A 20,897-nucleotide genomic window follows, 5' to 3' on the forward strand; every position below is an offset into this window, starting at 1 on the left:
GGCACATGGGTCCGTGCGGGGACACGGACTCACCGGCAGGGACCCGAGCAGGGGCCGGGGCAGGGTCGCAGGGTCCGTGCAAGGACACAGACTCACCGGCAAGGGCCGGAGAGGACGCCGGACCAGGGGCCGGAACAGGAGGCGGAGCAGGGCCGCAGTGTCGCTCCGCGGGTCCGAGGGGCTTGCCGAGGATAACGGGGACTAGACTACGTAGTGGTTTGACCTCTACACAGGCGGGAGATGGCCAAGGTCACCGGGACGACGCGCGGGGAAAACCCGCACACCACCCGCTCGCCCATCGGTGCGAGTCGTGTATACCAAGCGGCGATGGCAGGACGGGGGGGGGGGGGGGGGGCTCACCAGGTTAGCCTTCTGCTCGTCCGGGTATGAGAGCAGCACTTCGTACGGCAACACCTCCACCTTGTCCAGGCCCTGGTCACGCCATGTGTCGGCCACGTACGCGGCCAGCCGGTCGTTCTCGGGCGTGCCGGCCAGGTGCGGTCGCCGGGTCAGCTCCCTGGGGTCGCGGGTCACGGGTCACGGACGGAGGCAGGGGTGGTGCGACGGCGGGCGCCAACAGAGCGTGGTTCAGGGCGTCGGGCAAGCTGGTGCTCGCTAGCGTATCTTCGCCAGAGCGCAAATAATTCTGGTCTATTTCAAACGGCCAACGCGCACTGCACAGTGGCCGATTTGACCAATGACATTGTCGAGCAGTAACACTTCTGCAAACTGTAATAATTTGCTATCCAACTTGACCTTTATCAACACACACTCGTAACAGCCTGTTTACCCTTAACTGAGGAAGTGTAACACTCAAAAAAGACTTAACCAAGATCACAGCATTAGGCAAATTTCACGTGGCGTGGTCGATTTATGGGGGGCACACGGAGATTAACGACGAAATTAGCAGGCTAGTAACTGCAAAAATGTCCATTTCAGCACACAGGCAGACCCAGCCGCCGGTTCGGATCAGCACACAGCCAGATCCAGCCGCATCGTCGCGCCGCGCCGCGCCGGTGAGACGGGACACATGCACGCATCCGGCGATGCCAGCTGTAGCCCTGCCGACCTCACCGCAAGCAGAGACACACCGAACGCACCCAGGCATGCGCGGAGTATTCGTGCGGGGGCAAGACAGCAGCAACAAGGCATGCGTGAGCACGCGCGCCGAACACGGAGCAAGACCGTCAAGTGGGCCAGAAGAACCGGTCGGGATCGGAACAGGTCCGACAAGGCTGGGCCTAGGCTCGGTGGCAGCGTGCTCAGCGTCGCCCGGAGTCCCCGGCCGCATTCGGGACCGGCGCAGCGCCAGCACAGCGGCGCCACCCGAGCTCCTCCCCTCCCCCCCCCCCCCGAGTATCGTTCGTCCTCCGACAGAAACGAGCACCGATCACACAGTGAGCAAGACATCTCATTACAGTGGCCACGCTTTCGCGGCACAAGTACCGCTGATGGTGGATCGCGACCTAGCAAGCGCGTCTAAGCAGTGCTGGTCACTGTCTAATCTGTATTACAGGGCGAGGTTGGTCACGCCCCTCCGCACGGCGGGACGGCAACAACCGACAACTCTGCCGATTGTGGCCAACTACAGCTGCATCAGGAATCCGCAACACCACATGGTCCCGATCAGCCGCTCAATGAGTGATGCTCGAGACAAGCTCAAGCTTGCACCGAGCACTCCTGACGGCGGCAAGCAGACATAAACACCCTTCGGCCACGGCGGCAACAACCGCCTCGTTGCACGACTCAAACTACAAGTACCATCTAAGTTATGAAGTCGCTTTCCACATGGAAAAGTGAGCCGATTCAAATGGCGGCCAACGCCTCCATCGGGGAAACTAGTGGTCTGCACGCCCAAGCTCTGGAGCTGCGCCCTGCACCCGCCCGTGTTTGTCGAGAGCTTTCACATAACCCAGCCCAGCTCGCCAAGCTGAAGCCGCCGGAGGCCCGGGCACTGCGAGGGAAATCGCACGTCCTTCGCGTCGAGCCGTCGCCGCGTGCCGGGGTGCAGACGGACCGACACACGACCACAGCCCGGCCCACCGGTTGCCGGGCATCCACCCCCAGCTGCGCACGACTCGAGCGGGGCAGGCGGCGGGCCGTGGTCACGCTTCAGGAGACCGGAGCGTGCCGGACATATCGCCACATCGCCGGGGCAGCACGTCAAGATCGCCAGGCTCATCCGCCCGACGCCCGAGGCCCGCGGCCAAGTCCAGGTCGTCAGCTGCCAAAGAGCAGTGTGCAGGAGCCGCCGCGTGCGAGATCGTCTGTGTAGACTTATCCTGGCGGCGTGCTGCCGGACGGCCGCATGCAGGATCCACGTAAATGAGGACGTTATCCTGGTGGAATGTCAGCTGTATACCCAACCAGCTGGGGTCGAAACGCCAAGGGAGTAAGGTCAGCATGACTTGTGGGACCACGCTTCTACACAGGCACAAGGAACCAGCCGCATACAAGTCTCCCTGCGGGTAGCATGCCCATTCTACATCGTCACAAAAACCGCCGCAAAATCACGACCGAAACACCACCACTTCTGCGGCTTGTTATTTTGGCGCCAGCCTGGTGCCGGCGCGGTGCAAAGGCAACCGCGGCTCCTGTGCCATCTCCATTGGCGCCGGTCCGCGAAGCGAGTGAGGTCAGTGACTCCGACTGAAAGCCACCCCACGGCTGGCGGAAAGCCGGCCACATGTGCTTTCATGAAAGTCGGTCACAGAGCCGCCGGCCGGCTGCTGGAGTCGCCTCCCATTCGCCCCAGCCGACAATCATTTACCGCTGCTGCATTGCATCACAGCGGCGAGGCGGCCGGCCGACACACCGCGCCCCACCGCGGCGACGCCAGTGGCAACAGCGCGCTGTCGCAGATCGCGTCGTTTGCCTGGCCCGGCAGGCTTTCGCCGCGTCACCCCCGCTCAGACGTCGCTCGTCAGCTGTTTGACAGCTGGCGCCCGTCCTCTAAACGTCGGCTATTTACTTGCACATCGCCAGCGCCGGTAATCGTCCGCCACCCGCATGAACCCGGCAGATCACTGGGCGCTGCCCGTGGACCGGCGTCCCCCCCCCCTCTACCATTTCCCCGCACAGCTCGCCCCACCTGCCCTCCTGTATATAAACACCGTCCCGGGGCGCAGCGGGGGACGGGCGCCGTTTGTTTGGCCCGCAGCCGGGCGGGTGTCATCCCAGCGGTGGGCAACACACCATCCGGCCGCCGGCTCCCGTTCCACTGATGGCGCTCAAAACATCGGCCGTTATGGCCGGCCATTAACGCCCCCGGTGTCGTGTATCGCGGCGCCGGCAGCACGGCTCAGGACATGTGATCGGCCCCCATGGCCACAGACACGTGCACCGCTGTATTCAGTTCGGAATACAACTGCAACCAAGGTGTGTCACTTTTCAAATAAGTACGGGAGCTCAGCCGGCGAGGATGACCTAACCCTTCGCTCAAGACCCGATTTCTCCCGGATTCCAGAGAATTATCTTCGAGTTTTATGTCAAGGATTGTTTTTAACCAGCCTGCGGCACGCTAACTGCTCATTTGTGACTTGTAATCCCCCCACCCGATTGTAAAATCCCACGTGCACCACTGCTTAGCAATGCGTCAGGCTAGCAAAAAGGTCGGAGGAAAGGTAAAATAAACAGATTTCATACTTACAAAATTCCCGTATATAGGTGACAAGCCGTGCCGGCAGATGAATGTGATTAGCTACCTTTTACTTAAAAACTGCCGAATATTGGTGCATTGTCCCCAATCCACGTGTTGTTGCGCGATAACCTGTCATTAATTGCAGACTGACCCAGTGTATAAAGAAGTTAGAATGGAAAAAGCAGATAAACCTAAAGGATTCTGTGAGGTAGACAAAATGCACGTGAAAGCAGTAGTGATGTCTTCAGATAGACACCCGGTGTACCTGCATTTTAGAGAAGTGCGCTGCGGTTAATTGGCCCGGTATTCCTTTTTTCCCATGTCAACAGGAGAAAGTACTCGGAGGAATATTGCGGGCTCAAGACAGCACTGCGGGAGAGGGACTCGGGTCCCGAAAGCATATCAATTGGCCCCTGACGGCAGCTCAGCACGCTCGCCGCCATGCAGGGACAGCCGGGTCCACAGGTCCTCGCTCCTATGGCTGTTCCTGGAACAGGCGGACCACAACAGGGGAACACGTTCTTCTGCAGTCCGTGCAGCAGTCCCAGGCGAACATGGCCTGTGACGCACGTGTGACGTGTGAATTTCATATGCGGCTGCGCAGCAGACAGTGGGGGGCCCGAGTGTAACGCCTTGACCGAGTACGGGTCACTCGCCTCACCGGCAGTCGCACATCTCAGCACGGCACATCACCGACCTAAAATCTGCTCACACGGGCGTTTGTTTTTCAGGGCGTCGCACGCGAGTACATAGCTCGGGCTATATAAACTGTGAATGTGCCTACAAGTCATACTTGGCTGAGTGCGTCATACTTCTGCGCAGTTGTCTCTGCACCGGTAATTTGTTTTCGTGTCCTATCACCCGTCTGGTCACGCTGTGTAGTCTTTTAGGAAAGCGGGGCCTCATCAATTTGGGCTGCATGCTTCGATGTCTACTAGCACGCGACTTATTTTCGTCACATTTGTAAAAGACTGGCAGCGGCCTATCGATTGCGGATTTGTTGTATGCCTTAATATTCAAGGCGACTTATTTGGATCCTAGGTATGAGTTACATTGCACCGAGCAAGCCCACCTGGATCTGCGTTTGAACACTCCCGGGCAGGCATTACACGCGACACTTTTTCACAAGAGGTCACGCGCTTTCGACACAACACCGACGTGTTTAGAAAACGCCCCCCCCCAAAAAAAAACGGTTCAAGAGGCGACAAACTGCTTTCTGGAGCCCTCAGTTCCGGGAGGATTAAATACGGCTTCTGGGCCAGCGCGGCTTCAGACTGGGCACATTATGTAGTTTCGACGCCAAACGAGCCCAAGTCATTTCCAAAAAAGGAGCCATCGAGCAGCAGACGCTCCGGTGAGCGCTCGATCTCTGCTCTCTGAAATATGCATGGACGTCATGACCATGACCCTCGTGTTAAATGCTTCCTCTTAGTGCCTGAGAAATATCACCACCTTTGGCGTGTTTCTCGCGTGGTACTGTTTGACAGGCCCAGGACGCGTCTGCCTCTCACCACTGAAAAGCAATACGATGCGACATGCTGTGCTCACACTATAACCTATCTTGTCTCGTCTCGTCTTGATAGCTAACGTTTCAGCCTCTCGTCTTGTCTCATCTGCCTCGGCTCGCGTCGCGTCGGTCTCGTTGTCTCGTCTAGTATCTCGTCCGCCTCTTATCTCGTCTCGTTTGCTGTCCCGTCTCGTCTGTTTGCCTCGCGTCTCTGTGTCTCGTCAACTGTCGCGCCTCGTCTCATGTCTCGTCACAAGCAGGGGTTACGGTTCATCTACCACTGGCAAGGCGACAGATCGCCGTCCTTAAGGGCGAGGATCAGCAAGAGAAGAAATACAAGACCAGGCAGACCGACCGACGGGAGTCGTAAGACGCGGCTGGTTCGTGAGGTCAGGTGAGTGGGGTCAAGAATCCAGCAGACTCGCCGGCATCGGCCAGCGGCCGTATCTAGCGAGGCACACCAGCGACGTAAAGCGCGCCAAGACCGACGCACGCATGCGGACCAGACAGCCAGGAGCGGACGGCACGAGCGCAGGCAGGCCGGGCGGACAGGACCGGACAGTCGGCGCGCGCAGGTCGACCCGGGCGGAGCGTTACCTGAGGAACCGCGCCACCGAGGCGGCGTCCAGCTGCTCGGCGATGTAGCTGGCGGCCCTGCTATCGTCGCGGGGCGCGGCAGGCTCGTCCACCTCCCCCAGGAAGGCGAACCGACCGAGCAGCACGCCTTCGGCACGGGGCGGACGGGCGCGGTTGTACAGCGGTGCACGCGTCACGTTCGCGTGCTGCTCACGCTACGGGCGCAGGGCGGCACCGCCAACACGCGCCAAAGGGGTGTGGGGCCCATGCACTGGCTGGCCTCGGAGAGCTGGCATGAGAAAGTATAGACGGGCGCAGACGGCGGCAGATACAGCAGACACGAGCAGCCGACACTCGACTGCAGACACAGGAGAGGTAGATATAGCGAAAACGAACGGTCGACACCGGGCGGCAGACACAGGCGATGTAGATATAGCAGACACGACTGACCGCCACTGAGCCGCAGACACAGGCGAGGTAGATATGGCAGACACGAACGGAAGATACCGGGTAGCAGATACCGACAAGGTGGACATGCCAGATACGAAAGTTGGACACTGGACAGCACACATGGGCGAGGCCAATCCGGCAGACAAAGACGATCCGCATGTAGCAGACAGAAACGGCAGTCAACAAACATCAGACACCCACAGGCGCCAAAGGCTTGCGGACTCACACGAGTCAGACATCAGACACAAACAGTGAACACCGGGAAGAAAGCAGACGGAAACGAGACAAGAAATGACGTTTTGGGAGGTGCGAGTTCACTGGCAGGTGGCCAGCGGCAGTGCACCGGAGGCGGCGATCACTGACGTCAGATTAAATCGAGACACGGGCTGCTGCTGGCGGACGCCAGCGTTGTTTGATGCGGCCGCAGACCTCACGCGCCCCGGGAATGACTACGGAGACCCCTCGGTGAGCGGCAACTCCACAGAATGGAGTTCACCAGAGCTGCTATCGCTGCGCTGGCCGGCTATGCGGTGCGCTCTGCCGCCGGTGGTTTACCATCGCCCACAGTTTTAGTGCGAGACGCCCACCTGATGGCGGTGTACTGCGCTGGTTGGCTATGCGGTACGCTCTGCCGTCGGTGGTTTACCACCGCCCGCAGTTTTAGTGCGAGACGCCCACCTGGTGGCGGTGTACCAATTATCGGCCGGGTGTCCGTACGCAGCCCCCGGCGGCCAAGACAAATACACAGTGCGGGTGTCGAGGGATCGAAGCGGCACACCTTGTCCTCACCACGCAGCCAGCCGACTAATGGATGACGCAGGTGCCGACAAAAAGACAAAACGAAAACCGGCCAGAAGACGCAGGGAGCCACCAGAACCGCAGCAAGATGAAGGGAGCTGCCGCGAAACCCGGATAACGTCTTTCCGTCTGGCATGCCGAAGCGGCATTTTCAGAATTGCCAGCTGGAAAATGTGTGGCAAAGGTAGTTCTAAGCACTCGCGATGCATATTGTCATGTCTGTGTGTTAGTTCGACCCAGGTTCCCCGGCTTCGCTATCCTCCGCAGCATGGCGGTGGGTGAGGAGGGTGGCATAGAAGTGGGGTGGGAAGATACGACTATACGTAAATACACATTAGCTCCAATGGTTGGCCCGTCAAATCTGGTCAAATTACATTTAATACGGTATTTGCCGCAGTTACGTATTTTGCTCGCACCCACGGAGTAAAACTACTGTAAGCCAGTGCATGGCCATAAATGAATTACAAGGGGTCATGGGAGTCCGTTTCAAATAATTACACGACCTTTCATGACATTGACCTTACATGATCATGCCCACACATTTGTTATGCAAGACTGTGATATTGCCACACTCTGAAAGGCACTCCTGAAGATAAACATAAGTTTGATCCTAATTCCCCCACGTTCACAACGAAAACTTCGGCGCACTTCAATCGTGGCGCAACAGGTTTGGGAGTTTTTATGACGCATATTTTGCGCGTGAGCTGAGGTACCGCTGACCTTGAATGGCCCCGAATGAAGGCCACCAGCATTGCTGAGGTCCACGACGTCACAACTGAACACCTTCAGAGAAGCGGCACAGGAAGATCTGGCGAACACTGAGCCAGTAACGCATCGCGGTGCGGCCATTTTCCACATTCCGCAGCACGGACGTTCGCACGCATTCGAGAATAAACCAGGCCAGTCTGAGCGCGAAACAAGGGTACAGAGCTGCATCGATCCCAGCATGACAAAACTTTAAAAGCAGCAGCCATCACCGAGGTGGTGCAGCCGGCATGAGTGCCTTGGTTCAAGCCTGGCGTCCTCCGGTTTCTTTTGGGTCGGTCCCCACTCACGAGATAGCAACGACTGAGGACTGGTCGCCATGCCACGGGACAAACGCTGCGCCAACCAGTGGTTGCGGAATTCGGGTTCGCGACGCGGCCTGCCTTTAAATAGACGCTCCGGTCCAGCGGCCCGCCCCGCGGCGTCCGGACGTGCTCTACGCCGCTACCCGGGCATCTCTCCTTCCATCGATCACGACGCGAGGACAACACCATAAAGCTGAGCTGTTTCGAACCAATAAAGGGCCGCACCCGATGGGAGTTTAAAACGCCGTTTACCGTAGCTTCGCTTTATTAGGCCGGGTAATGGCGGGAGGCCGAATTGTCCTCCAGTGTCGAGTGTCTGACAGGGCCCTCGGGGTCACCCAGCGCGCTGGCTGAGCCAGGGGGTAAATAACAGGCGACCAGGGGACCGGGGCGAGCCTACACCTGACACCGCCGGTAAAATTGGAAAACGTACTTTGATACGGCCTGGCCACGTCACCAAATATATGAATCTATGGAAGGTACGTCGCCCACTGGCTTATTCACGTCTGTGGCGGAAGCCGAGGTCTTCGCAAATCGCCCTGTTTTTGTGGCTACGCCATACGCTGTAAGAAGCGCACAACACAAGCGGCTTCATTCACCATGCACCACCACACTGAAGGCACACTCGCTGGGCCGACATCCGCATCACACAGACGGCGGGGGAAACGGTCAAACGGGGGCCGGACGGGACCGGAGGAAGGCGAGGAAGGGTCAAACGGGGACCGGACGGGACTGGAGGAAGGCGAGGAAGGGTCAAACGGAGGCCGAACGGGACCAGGGGAAGGCGAGGAAGGGTCAAACGAAGGCCGAACGGGACCGGAGGAAGGCGAGGAAGGGTCAAACGGGGACCGGACGGAGTCAGAGGAGGGCGGGGAAGGGTCAAACTGGGACCGGATGGGACCAGACAAGGGCGAGGAAGGGTCAAATGGCGACCAGACGGGGCTGGAGGAGACCGAGTAACTCAACGGCAGGTTAATACCTGACTCCGCAGGTCAGAGGCAAACACAGACCCACAGCGGTGAAGACATTGGGTGTCGTACAGAGAGGGCCACCTTTGAGACCATCGGGTCACACAAGTATTGGAAAAGGGTATGGCGGAAGACACCAGGTCATGCCAGACAGCGCAGTAGCATGCCAGAAATCGGCACAAACTAAACCGTCGATAAGAGGACACAACAGAGCAGCAAAAGTTGCTGCAGATCAGCACCAGTCACCACAGAACGCAGCATACAGCACGTCAGTATTCACCACGCACCACAAAACACCTGACACCATGGGATGCAAGGTCGACGAGACGTCATAGACCGACAAGTATCAAGTCACTAGTTGGGGACGGACGAGAACAAATCGCACTGTCCACGAGCCAATGCCGGGAGATCTCGCAGCGCCCTCCTATCCTGCGGCACGTATCCAAAGATGCTGTCCAGCACATTAGCACCACAATCGACCCAAGCCATGATACTACAGGGAGACAAAGTGACAGGCGGCCGCGAAGACGGCGGGGAGACGGTGGAAAGACAGCGGGAAGACGGCGGGGCGGACGGGGTGGACGGGACGGCGGCGCGGAAGGGGGACGGCCGTGGAGCCGGAGAGGTGGTGGTGAAACAGATGGTGCGATCGAGCGGGCGAGGAGCGGGGAAGGCGGCAGGCACTTCCGCTGAGGGAGGCTGCCTACATCAGGCGAAGGACGCGGCGGCGGGACGCCAGCGCACACCTGCGATGAAGAAGGCGATGGAGGCGGCCAACACGGCCGACCAGAGCAGCTTGCGCGGCACCATTCCGGGCGACATCGTGGCCGAACTGAGCCGGCCGCCGACGTACGTGAGCTCGCGCTGCATCAGGCCGGTGCCGGGCGGTCACGTGACGGCGACAGTGGCGCCAGCTGCCGGCGCCGCGCCCAACTGCGCCCGTCACCGCAGCGACTGCGAACGCCAGGAGCGCAGCGCGCCTGCTTCAGGACGTCTGTCCAGGGACGCCGGCGCTGTGAGGCGGCTGTCCGCTTTATGCCCATCATTTAAAGTCGCGTCCATATGCCAACGCCACAGGTCACGACCAATGAAGTGAAGCCTCGCGAAAAACTAAACAGCAGCCGGAAATTTGAAAGTTCGAACGAACACTATTTTTCTATCGGTACTTTCTGATCCCACTTGCACCTCTTCTGGACAGTATCCAGGAATGAACATCGGCCATTCCTTTGGAATATTGAATTATTTTGTCACCAATGCCGCTGAATAGCTGTTGGCAGGTATGGTAGGACAGGACGCGTAGGACAGGACAGGTAGGCAGGACGCGCGCGTATTCCTTCGGCTGCCAAATGCAATCTTGTTCGCAGCCGCGCTCGTCCTTCCATCAGCAGGAAGCGAAAGCCCACCTGGGAACGCTGGTTTGGCCTGCCGTTCCCGCTGGCCAGGCCCATGCTAGATGTCCCATTACAAAGTGGGCACAGCCCACACTGCTCACAAACTTAAAAAGGCATTCGTGCGGCAAACAAACTATTGAACACTTATGCGGAAGAGCTGCGTCTTGCCACTTACGTGCAGTTCGATTACGTAAGCTTACGTTAACGCTCTCTGTTAGGTCAGTCCAGGTCACGATGATTGGATTAAGTGAGGTTCCGACGTGCCTCCAGGGATCAGTCCGTGCCGAAGATGGATCCAGCAGAAAACCCTGAAGAGGTTAATCCCGACCACCGTGAGATCTCCCGAAAACCGAGCACATTTATGGCTTTCCGCGCGTTGGGAGGGCTCATGCCCTGTTGCCCCGTCGACCATCCCTGTGGCATGCCTCTTACACTGGCGGCACCCCTGTCCGTAGCCCCGCGCGACCCCTTCCTTTTGAGTCTCAGGTGCCGAGTGCGTCGTAAAGCCAGAATGCCAGAGCCAGACGCACACTTGTATGGTATAAACGTGGTCTTCCAGGCGGACAGTTGTTCTCGCACCCAGGTTATGGTTAAGTTTCCCCCGCCTCTTCCGGCCCCCGGCTCACACAAAACTGCATAGTTCCGAAGTGGCTAAAATGGCAGCGAATCCAACTTCATAAGATTGTTAGGTTTATTTCTTCATATAAATAAAATCACAAAATCATTAATACGGCCCTCGAGACATCACAATGGGAACCCGAGCCGTCCCAACAGATTCCTTGAGACTAAAACAGGTCCCTTATAGAAATGGAGTGAACCCACTTGGATGAAAGGACCCCTATGCCCTCACCCCGCGGGCGAATCCTGGCCACGCCACTGCACATGGCCACCACAGGCGTAGGTTGCCAACGCACCAAGAAATCACACAATCCACAATACATTTCGACAAACCAGGCGTACTTTGATAGCAGCCGGCGAGCTCCTTATGGTCCGCTGCATCCGCCACTAGCTCTTCCCTTGGAAATAACCATCTGTCTCTCTGCCAGGAGGCGTCGCTTCTGTGGGGAAACTCGTCCATATCAGTCTTAGAGGCATGTGGACCCAAGCCTCTCACCCGCGCCCGGTGTGAAATTTCTGAGAGGGATTCTCCGCGCGAATGCGGACAGTGCTGTCATCTCTCGGATGCATCGTGAACTCCAAATATGAACTCACAAATAGTGAAACAGCCCCTGGTGTGCTTGCCAGTCGTTGTTCAGAAGGCATGGGACTTCAAATTAGTTTTATCACATGATAAGGCATGAGAAAGTCGGAAATTGCAACAGTGAACAGACCGCAAGACCAATAAGGCCAACAAAATTATTCATCCATGCATGCCGAGCTAGAATCTACACGATATGGATCATCAATCAAGCTGATGAGGGCGATACTGTGAGTTCTTTGCGCCACTTTCCTGACACCAATTATGCAGAATTTGGCAATGTGCAACAGACAATAAAAGTACATTTCATCTTGTGACGAGGCCGCAGTGACCTGTGTGCCCGGTCCACACGTGGTCCAGGTCAGGTGGCTGCGTCCGGACCTATCATACCTTCCATTGACTCTTAAGGTTAGCAGCGCACCCTTACCACCATGCAACACCACGCACCCTTGGGCCAACCACATTCGGAGTCCGACGCGTTCAAAAAGCAACACGCGTACATGTTTGTTGTAATCCAGTCCACAACTTGTTATCGGTAGTGAGTTTTGTTTTAACTCAGCTGTCCGTTTTCCCTCATTTTCCCGTCCCTTATTTGTTTTCAGACACCTTTCTGAGATTATAGTTTGTGTTACATCGACAGGTTGCCGAAAACAGGTACACGTCACCACCTAACGCCCCGTGTGATCGCTGTCGATGTTGTTGGTAAAAACATTTAATCAAGACAACCACGGCTGCTTTGGCACCACTCCCAGCGAAGGTCTAGCTTGGTCAACAATGCAACAGCGCGATCTTTACCAGCTAACCCTCCCACACTGGCTGTGTCCGGCTGCTGGTCGAACGAGCAGTCGGAGCGGTCCCGCACATCCCCTCCCCCTCCTCACTCAAACCCTGTCGTCATCAGAAAGTCACCTGCTCGATATTCTCCAGGAAATTTAGGACGTCCCCGGCGCGCGACGAAACACGCCACAACCGCGTCACAAAGCACACCGCTATCGTATCACAAACCACGCCCCGTCACGCAGCACGACCCGCTGGGTCCACGAGCACGCGTCAGGAGGGTCGCGGAGCACAGCCGGGTAACGGAGCACGGCGCGCCAGGTACGGGAGCACGGCGCGGCCGGCGGGCGGCGGCCGACAGAACAGTCCGGCGCCGCCGAGCGCGGCGGCGGGCACGGGGAGGGGTTCGGCGCGAGGGCGAGAGGCCTGCGGGAGCCGCGGCGGCGTCAGAGGCGGCCGCTGTTGTTGTTGGCCGGCCGGCGGCGGCGGGCGGAGCACGCGGCCGCGCGCCGCTCGGCGCCCGACTGGCAGCACCTGTGTCGCGCCGCTGTCAACACTTGCCTCGCAAACCTGGCACCCACTGTATCGTGGAGTTGGCCTCGCTCGTGTCCCAGGCGTCGTGAAGGTGTCAACCATTGTGTCGGCGAGTTGGCAGCAATGGTGTCGGCGAGTTGGCAGCAGTGGTTTCGGCAAGTTGGCAGTGACAGTGATGGCGTCGGCGAGTTGGCGGCAAATGTGTCGAGGAGACGGCAGCACTTGTGTCGGGGAGACGGCAGCGCCTGTGTCGGGGAGACGGCAGCGCCTGTGTCGCGGACTGGCAGCGCCTGTGTCGGGGAGACGGTAGCACTTGTGTCGGGGAGACGAAGCGTTTGTGTCGGGGAGACAGCAGCGCCTCTGTCGCGGATTGGCAGCAGTTTTGTCGCGGAGGCGGTCACGAGTGCGTCGAGGAGATGGCAGACATCGTATCGGAACCTGGCAAAGATTGCGTCGGGGAGGTGGAATCACTGAGGTCGGCCTATCGCTGCCAGTCAGCACGGGAGCCGAGCAGAGTGGTGGTAATCGTGTCAGGCAGGTCGCAACACATGCGTCGGAAAAATGCCAAGGAAAAGGGAAAACACCGATAAAATGACGACGAGAAGGCACAACTGATTGTAGCACCTCAGTCAAGGAAACTTTTGGAACATTTGCAACACCCACCCTACAAACAAAGCGAGCTCATGGTGTAGGCTATTTGATCTTCGACCGAGCCGTGACACACGCCGAGCGCGCCATCTCGGCTCCCCGAGCCGGCGGCCGGCTATTCATCCGTCCGCGCGGATTCGCGGAAGCGCTCCGATGACGGCTGCTAGTGAGCGAGAGGTTGCCGCCTTGCCTTGGCAACGTGCGCTTTTATACACCTAATCACTAACGCATGTCTGTGCATGCGTGCGGTGCTGCCTCCGCTGTCTGACACAGCAGCTGAAGCGCGGCAGCAGCTGCTGTTCATGAGCATGACTCTCAGGCTGGACCCGTCCCGCGCCCGGAGCGAGCTCCTGCAGACCACCGCCCAACGACAGCCGCCCGCCCCTCACAGCGCCGGTCGGACCGGCCGGGTCGACATGGCGGCGCCGCTGCTTGTTCCACAGGCCATCAGGAGCCAGGAGGTGTTCCGACCGGCACGCCGGACGACGGTGGCGCCACCCCGGCTCAGCGGAGATGCCGGGGACCCCGGCCGGGCCCGGTCACCCCACAGCCTCAATTAACGGAAGGTCGGGCGGATCCACTCACTGAACAGCAGAGGAGCACTGCGAACTGTACCTCAAATATTCCCAGCCCTTCTCGCAGCTGGAATGCCTCGCCCATGACAAGGCTGAAACGAATTTTCTCTAGCTCACCGGGCTATTTTCGGATTTCTAGATCCTGCCCAGAGCAATCGCTTCTACCTAGTTCCGACCCCCCCCCTTCCTCTCGCGCCACCGGTATAGTTTGGAGCGCTTTTTGGTCCCCTTAGGCTGTTCTAATGCCAGTGGTGGCCGTTCTGTCCCATGATTTCCATTTGAAATAGTTAACTCACGACAATGGTAGACGCCCTACGAGTACATGGCAGTAGTAAAAGCAAGCGTCCGGTGCTTCAATGGCGTTCGCCCCCTCTGAGGGGGGAGGGAGAAGGGAAGACGAATGACCTCCAAGCACGCTCCTTCGTGTAAGCCACTGGCCTGTGGCACACCTGTGCTGACCGACAGCTCTTGTTGGTGTCTCTTGAACCGCCGCAGGAGGAAATAGGGTTTTGTGAGGCTCAGTCTAAAACTTTTTAACATGACAACAGTTCACCTCAAGTCTTCATTTTTCACCGCATTGTCCCGATTTTCTGGGAAGATTGTTTCTCCACTATCCACAAGAAAGTTAAAGTCATATCATGCCATAGAATAACATGTATGCTGAATTATCCCCTGGCACCTTCCATCACGTCCATCCTCACAAGCCTGACAAGACTCAGTGTTAAACGCAATGGCACGCGACGTCTGGACAATACATACCGGTCATCCCCGGAAAAACGAGCGACAGTCGCCTTGTAGTGTCCTGTCAGTTTCAACACGGACATCGCGGTACACGTCCGGACGTTCAGATGCGGATACTGCCCGTTCAAAGGTACCCGACGTCGACGATGGCGTCCAAATAGCTCGATAACCTGCGCGATCTTAGCTCACAGTTGGAAGTAAGAGCAGTTCGTAACCGACACATCAGCCGTAGCTGCGCGTACTGTTGAGACAACAAACAACAAAACGAACTAAAACAACAGCCAGTTACGGCAAGACTGCTCCACCACCGCCTCTCCAGTTATCTCCATTTCAGAGAACCAGCTATCGCGTTCAACTTGGGTCCGCACCACTCGACCAATGATATGCGGTTTCGCTAGCCGCTATCAGCCTGGGGACCCCATGATCCGACGACATAAAATTCAAAATCGCTGATAAAATAGTATGATGAGAGTCGAAAATTAGGGTTGCTTTTGAAAGTCAGACCACTCACAAAGTAAGCTAGACTGCGCTTTGATCGCAAAACATGGCCAACGCTTGTCATCATCTTACCAATTACGACAGGGATGAGCTCCCGTAAATTTCGCAGACAAAAAAATGTACAAAAATGAGTCCTCGTTATAATTTTGGCGCCAAAGTCCCCGGTAAGGCCGTAAAGGTCGTTCGAATGAAGCCTTAACACATTAAGGTGTCGAAGCTTGCCTTGCTCAGCGGGTCAAATTGGACCGCTTTGCTAGCGTTTCAGGGTGCCGACCAAACACAGTATTATTTCAAGCAGCGCCGTTCGAAACTTCGGAAAACCCACGGAAACGGAGCTTTCTGACAGCATCGGCCACCGAACGGCATCTCACGGGCCGGTGGATAAACAAAACCATGGCCTCCACGGTACTCGTTGGTGTTCCAACAGAACGCATGTCCAGGTCGGCAGGCCATACGAACCCAGCCAATTGTCTCACCAGAAAGGACCTGCGCGGGTTGACATGGCGGTGCCGTACACGCGACCTACGCTGACCTACGGGGGTACACCGGGTTGACGTGGCGGCGCCGCTGCGTCTTCCACAGACCATCAGGAGCCAGGAGGTGTTCCGACCGGCACGCCGGACGACTGTAGCGCCACCCCGGCTCAGCGGACATGCCGTCACATGTCTCACCAGAAAAGGTACGTGCGCCCGCAGTTCTACGCACAATCTCGCCATCCCAATCGCAACGCCGATCCCTGAGCAGACCGCACGCCTGTGGCCACCCTAGGCCAGTCCACAGCAGGCGGCGAGACCGGCCGGGTCCGCGGGGGTCGGACCGGTGTGTCAGAGCAGGGCGCGAGGCCTCGCCGCCGGCGCGCGCCCCTCGCCGTTCGCGGCGTCCGGAGCCCACCGCGCGACACCGCCGGCTCTAAACCCCGCACGGCACTCTTGTTCGAGGAGCCCAGAGAAGCCCTCCCGTCGCTTGAAGAACTGGTCCAGCGACGGACGGCGCGATGCGTGCCCAGCCCACTCCATCGCCCGCAGCTCTCGATCCCTTGTCCAGCTCTGTCATTTGTCATGTCAGAACTCGTGTGACCACGACAGATCCGTTCAGACCTATAGGACTACGGATGATGGGCGAGCGGTGGGACAACACCACAGTTCTGCCGAGTTATCACCGGCACCGAGTCGTGCCCAGCACAGAGGCCCGATCTCGGCGTGTGTGTCGGGTGGAGTGGGGTGGGGGAGGGGTGCCCGATCGACACTCCAAACCAAGGCGACTTGGCTTGGAATGCCGGTTGCAAAACCCTGACGGCCGCGGCATGCTCCAGGTGAAGAAGGCGTGGCGAGGATGCGACATGAAGCAAAAATCGAGGTAGGAAGGGTGAAAATGTGTGGCTCCTGAGCCAAAGCGACCAAAAGGCTGAAGTCAACGCACCAGCGCGAATAGTTTAGCAACGAAAAAAAGTTTAACAACGAACTTCTCTGGGAATGGCGAAACTGAGCCTATCCGAGGCGGGAGAAGCGCTCGGCGTCTTCCCGGTGGCAGCATATGTTTGGTTATGCGACGTTCACGTTCGATCTGGAAAGCGCATCACATGTCGCATCAACACGAAAAAGCAGCGTCATCCCTGCCCGGCCTGAAGCAACCCGGCCTTGCACACCCTAGCACCGGCCTCACAGCCGCCGGCCGGCCCGTCCACCACCTGCCAAGCCGCGCCAGCGCCACCACCAGCCGGCGCTGGCGTCGCGCCGGACCCACCTGAGCGTCTGGGCGATGTTCTCCGGCCGGACGTCGCTCATCAGTCGCTGGCGCACGTGGCGCGAGCCCATCAGCCAGACGCGGGAGTGGGCGCACGGCGCCTCCAGCGACAGGAAGAGGCCGTAGGCCATAGTGAAGCCCACCACCAGGCCGATGGTGCCGGCAAACATGACGCCGGAGCAGCAGTACGCCCACCGGCGCGGCTGCACGGGCCTGTGACGAGCCGGCAGGGGTCGTCACAGCGAGAAGGCTGGACGCGACTGCGTGAAAAGGACAGGAGTCGCCCCAGGGGTGGCGGTGCCAGGCTTGGGGGAAACGCACAGGGGTCACAACAGCCGCCATTAGACGGGTCTCAGGGACGAAAAGGTGTCACAGCAGGAAGGCTGCACAGGTCTGAGGGCCGCCGGGGGTCACAGCTAGCGCCAATGTACGTGTCTGCGAATGACTTACAACGTGGTCGCAAGCAGAACCAATCTATGGTGGACGAGTGAGCTCAAACCATCATGCCCTCGCCAAATCGATAAAAAGCGTGGCCAGCTACATCCATCGTCAATACCAGTACATCACACGTTATCGCTTCATCTGTCCGCAAGAGTTCCGTGCGTCGCGTGTTTGCCAATGTTCATCACCGAAGCCCAGTAGACAGCGTACCGGACAAAAGTCGCGCCGGCACATCACGCCCACACACGGCCGTCGCCAGCGGCACGCGGCTCGACTCGCCTGTCGCGGATCTGCTTGAGCACGCTCTCCAGCGGGTGCAGCACCATCTCGTCCTCCTCGCTGGTCGAGCCGAAGTCCTCGGCCGACGAGCGTCGGTTGCGGTCCAGGCCATAGCCGCGCTGGCCCACCGGACGCAGCGGCACCCGCAGCCCGTTCGCCTCCTCATCCTCCGGGTAGATCATCAGCCGCTGCCGGACAGACCCGCCGGTCGGAGCGGGCGGGACACGATCGCCTATGGCTATCTCGGCGGCCATAAACCGCGATAAAGCACGCGCAGTCCGTACTGTATGCACAAGATTCCATCTACGCTAGGACAGAAGCCACCCGTAACGTACATTATAATTCAGAAATCGAGCATGGAATTTCACTGTCTCGCTATCTCGGTGGCCACAAGCCGCAGAAAGGCACGCACAGTCCGTACCGTATGCGCAAGATCTCATTCACGCTCGGAGAAAAAACTACCCGTAACGCACGTAGCAATTCAGAAACCGAGCGTGGCATCTCCCGTGGTAGAGGATCCTGTTAAATGCTGGGATCAGATGAGATGACCGAATGTAATGTCTCGTCTCTGTCATAGCGAGGAAAGTATCCCGCTGTGTTCTATGCTGATCCGGTGTAAGCCAACTGAGGCGCATATTTAGCCGCTCTGTTTACCACGAAGTCCGGCAACCCGTTCGAAAGGCTGCGATGTGCAGCTGGAAACGCGAGCATGACGTTACGAGGTGAACACTCCCTGACCAGCACATATACGCACCCCAGCGACAGCACTTGCCATGTCACCGATCGCACGTCAGTACTGTGCATACAGCCATCATGGGTCGGTGGGTGTCTCACAAAACACCCGGGTCGGAACACCTGCGGGACCCGCGCCGTCCGGGTTAGTTGCGCGCCGACCCTGCTCGCATCGATCCAATTCAAAAGCGGGCGGGGGGGGGGGGGGGGAGGGAGAGAAGTCCGTCTGCCGAGCGCACCACAAAGCACCGTCCTAGGTGCGCAGCTAAGCAGTGCGTGCGATTCACAAACAATTTCGTCCTGTCATCCTCACGCGACGTTACGAGACCTAAGTATCGCCCCCCCCCCCCCGCGCGCGCCTCCATCGTCCGCGGCAGACCTTGGTCCAGGTGCCGTTGACAGACGGGTACATGGCGGACGAGGTCACGCAGACGGTGTCGAGCTCACGCGCCGCAGCGGCACCCCAGCGGCCACCGCACGGCAGCGGCCACGCCGGCAGCACTGTGGCCCGGTCAGCAGCGGGGTCAGTCAGCCCGGCACCGCGTCACCGCCTCGCATGTCATCGCTGTTGTCTGGTCGAGCCGCTGCTGCCGCCGCCGCCACCGCTGACTCGCAGGGCGGTGTCGGTGCGACGATGACCGGAAGAAAGACCAGGTTGGCCACTTGCGTTCCCAAGACGGAAAAGCGGTCTTTCCGAGCCCACAAAAGATCGCGTCACTCGCGGCTGCACCTCGCCATTCACTCCACGGCCGTCAGACCGCCGTGCCGGCACTGGACGGTCAGTAACGCGGCGCCGAACCGTCCCCGCGCCCGCTCCCCTGCGCCGCCGCCGCGTGACTCGGCGCCGGGAGCTGGCGCGTCGGCGGCCCGTCCGCCCGGCTAATGCCGCCGCCGCCTGGCGCCGCCCTGAAGGTGAGCGGAGCCCGGCGGCGGCGGCGGCGGCCAGGTGTGCGTCGGTCCCGACAGCTGCGCACGGCCGGCGGCCCTGTCACTCGGGCCGCCGTGAGCCGTCGGCCGGCACGCCCGGCCGGCTAATACAAACAGCGAGCGGGAGGCAGGCCCACTCCGGGGCACTGGCAGCGCACAGCCGTCACCAGGCACGGACGGGGCCGGGGCCGAGGCTTGGGATGGTGTAGTCTGGGTAGGGACGGGACTGGCTCAGGCTTCTCACTACTTAAAATAGTCCCATCTAAAACACGACCCACCCTGGTTGGACTGGCCTGACCCAATCCAACAAGCCCTAGTTATAAGTAAGACCTGGCAATGTTCAGTCTTGCCTGGCCTGGCATGACCCGGCCTGGCCCATCTGGTCATGTCTAATGTTACATATTTGCATGGTTCACGAGCAGTAACCAATCTTTCCGGACAACACTATTGATAAAGAAGGCACCAGGTAGAATCAGCCTACTGTGGCGCCACCTTGGTTGCCATGCACACTACAAGCTTCAGTTTCCTTCGATAGACATGTGAATGAGGTGTATTAAAGGCACCCAAAGACATCAACAGCATTACTGCTTATTGCAAAGGGCACTTTCTGACACTCATAATGAGATGTTTTCATACAGGACTCTACCCAAACAGGAGCAGGGAAGCTGTCAGCAAAACCCCCAATGCTTGCATGTGGGAGCAGGTGTGCTGGCAGAATGGCAATTCTACCTGCTTGCTATGCTGGATTAGGACCTCCCCAGCCTACCAGGCAGAGGGTGGGGCTGGGGCTTAAACATCATCTCATCTCATCTCAGCTCAACATCATCAGAGGCATCCTACAAGGATGCCAGGACATGGATGAACTCTGGAAGGATGCAGGGACCAACACACTTCATCTTTCATTAGCCATCTACCTGATCAAGTGTCAATCAAGATGTTCACTGTTTACCCTAAGGTGTACTGTCAGGTTCCCAGGCTGCTGACTGTGCCTCTACAGGTCAACATCCATGCCCTGCTCAAGTGGTAGCCACTGGCTGGTGGCCACCTGCCACCTGGTAGCATACAGCATGAACCAGGTCCCTTAGTGAGCCTCACCTGTAATCCACATCACAGCTTCAACTGAAGGCCACTGACTTATTGATGCACAGAAATTGCATCCCCAGTCCCCAAAACAGATCTCAGAATTTTCATGGATTACAGATGTAAGCGCCTCACGTAGATGCTGGAGGTGATTTTGAAGGTCAACCAGATGCTGGGATCATGAGTTGGCCATTTGCCAACATTGACACTTTGACATCTCCAGACTACTGTTGGCTATACAAGTCTGTAGTTTGACCATTTTTTGAGTATGGCAACACCATATGCAGCCCCTTTAGCAGGCTGGATCGACTGGCTGGAGCAGGT

General features: G+C 58.4%; 1 protein-coding gene across 4 annotated transcripts in view; it reads right to left on the reverse strand.

Moving 5' to 3' along the window:
- The window catches only part of LOC119103388 (N-acetylated-alpha-linked acidic dipeptidase 2), a 35,901-nt gene that overhangs the window by 14,308 nt on the left and 696 nt on the right, over nt 1-20,897 (reverse strand). For 2 of the 4 annotated variants that reach the window (XM_037226909.1, XM_037226919.1), the window contains exons 1-4: nt 18,946-19,363; nt 17,835-18,022; nt 17,115-17,327; nt 361-517 (exon numbers count right to left, since the gene is read on the reverse strand). In XM_037226909.1, the coding sequence (XP_037082804.1) occupies nt 361-517; nt 17,115-17,327; nt 17,835-18,022; nt 18,946-18,978 (591 nt within the window). In that variant the 5' untranslated portion in view covers nt 18,979-19,363. Of the gene's footprint in view, nt 1-360; nt 518-5,744; nt 5,872-9,755; nt 9,833-17,114; nt 17,328-17,834; nt 18,023-18,945; nt 19,364-20,897 lie in introns of those variants that run through there. The other 2 variants (XM_037226926.1, XM_037226932.1) reach the window with 2 other exon arrangements.

The sequence above is a fragment of the Pollicipes pollicipes genome, unplaced genomic scaffold, assembly GCF_011947565.3.
Source record: "Pollicipes pollicipes isolate AB1234 unplaced genomic scaffold, Ppol_2.1 Scaffold_2555;HRSCAF=2994_pilon_pilon_pilon, whole genome shotgun sequence".
Lineage (NCBI taxonomy): Eukaryota > Metazoa > Arthropoda > Thecostraca > Pollicipedomorpha > Pollicipedidae > Pollicipes > Pollicipes pollicipes.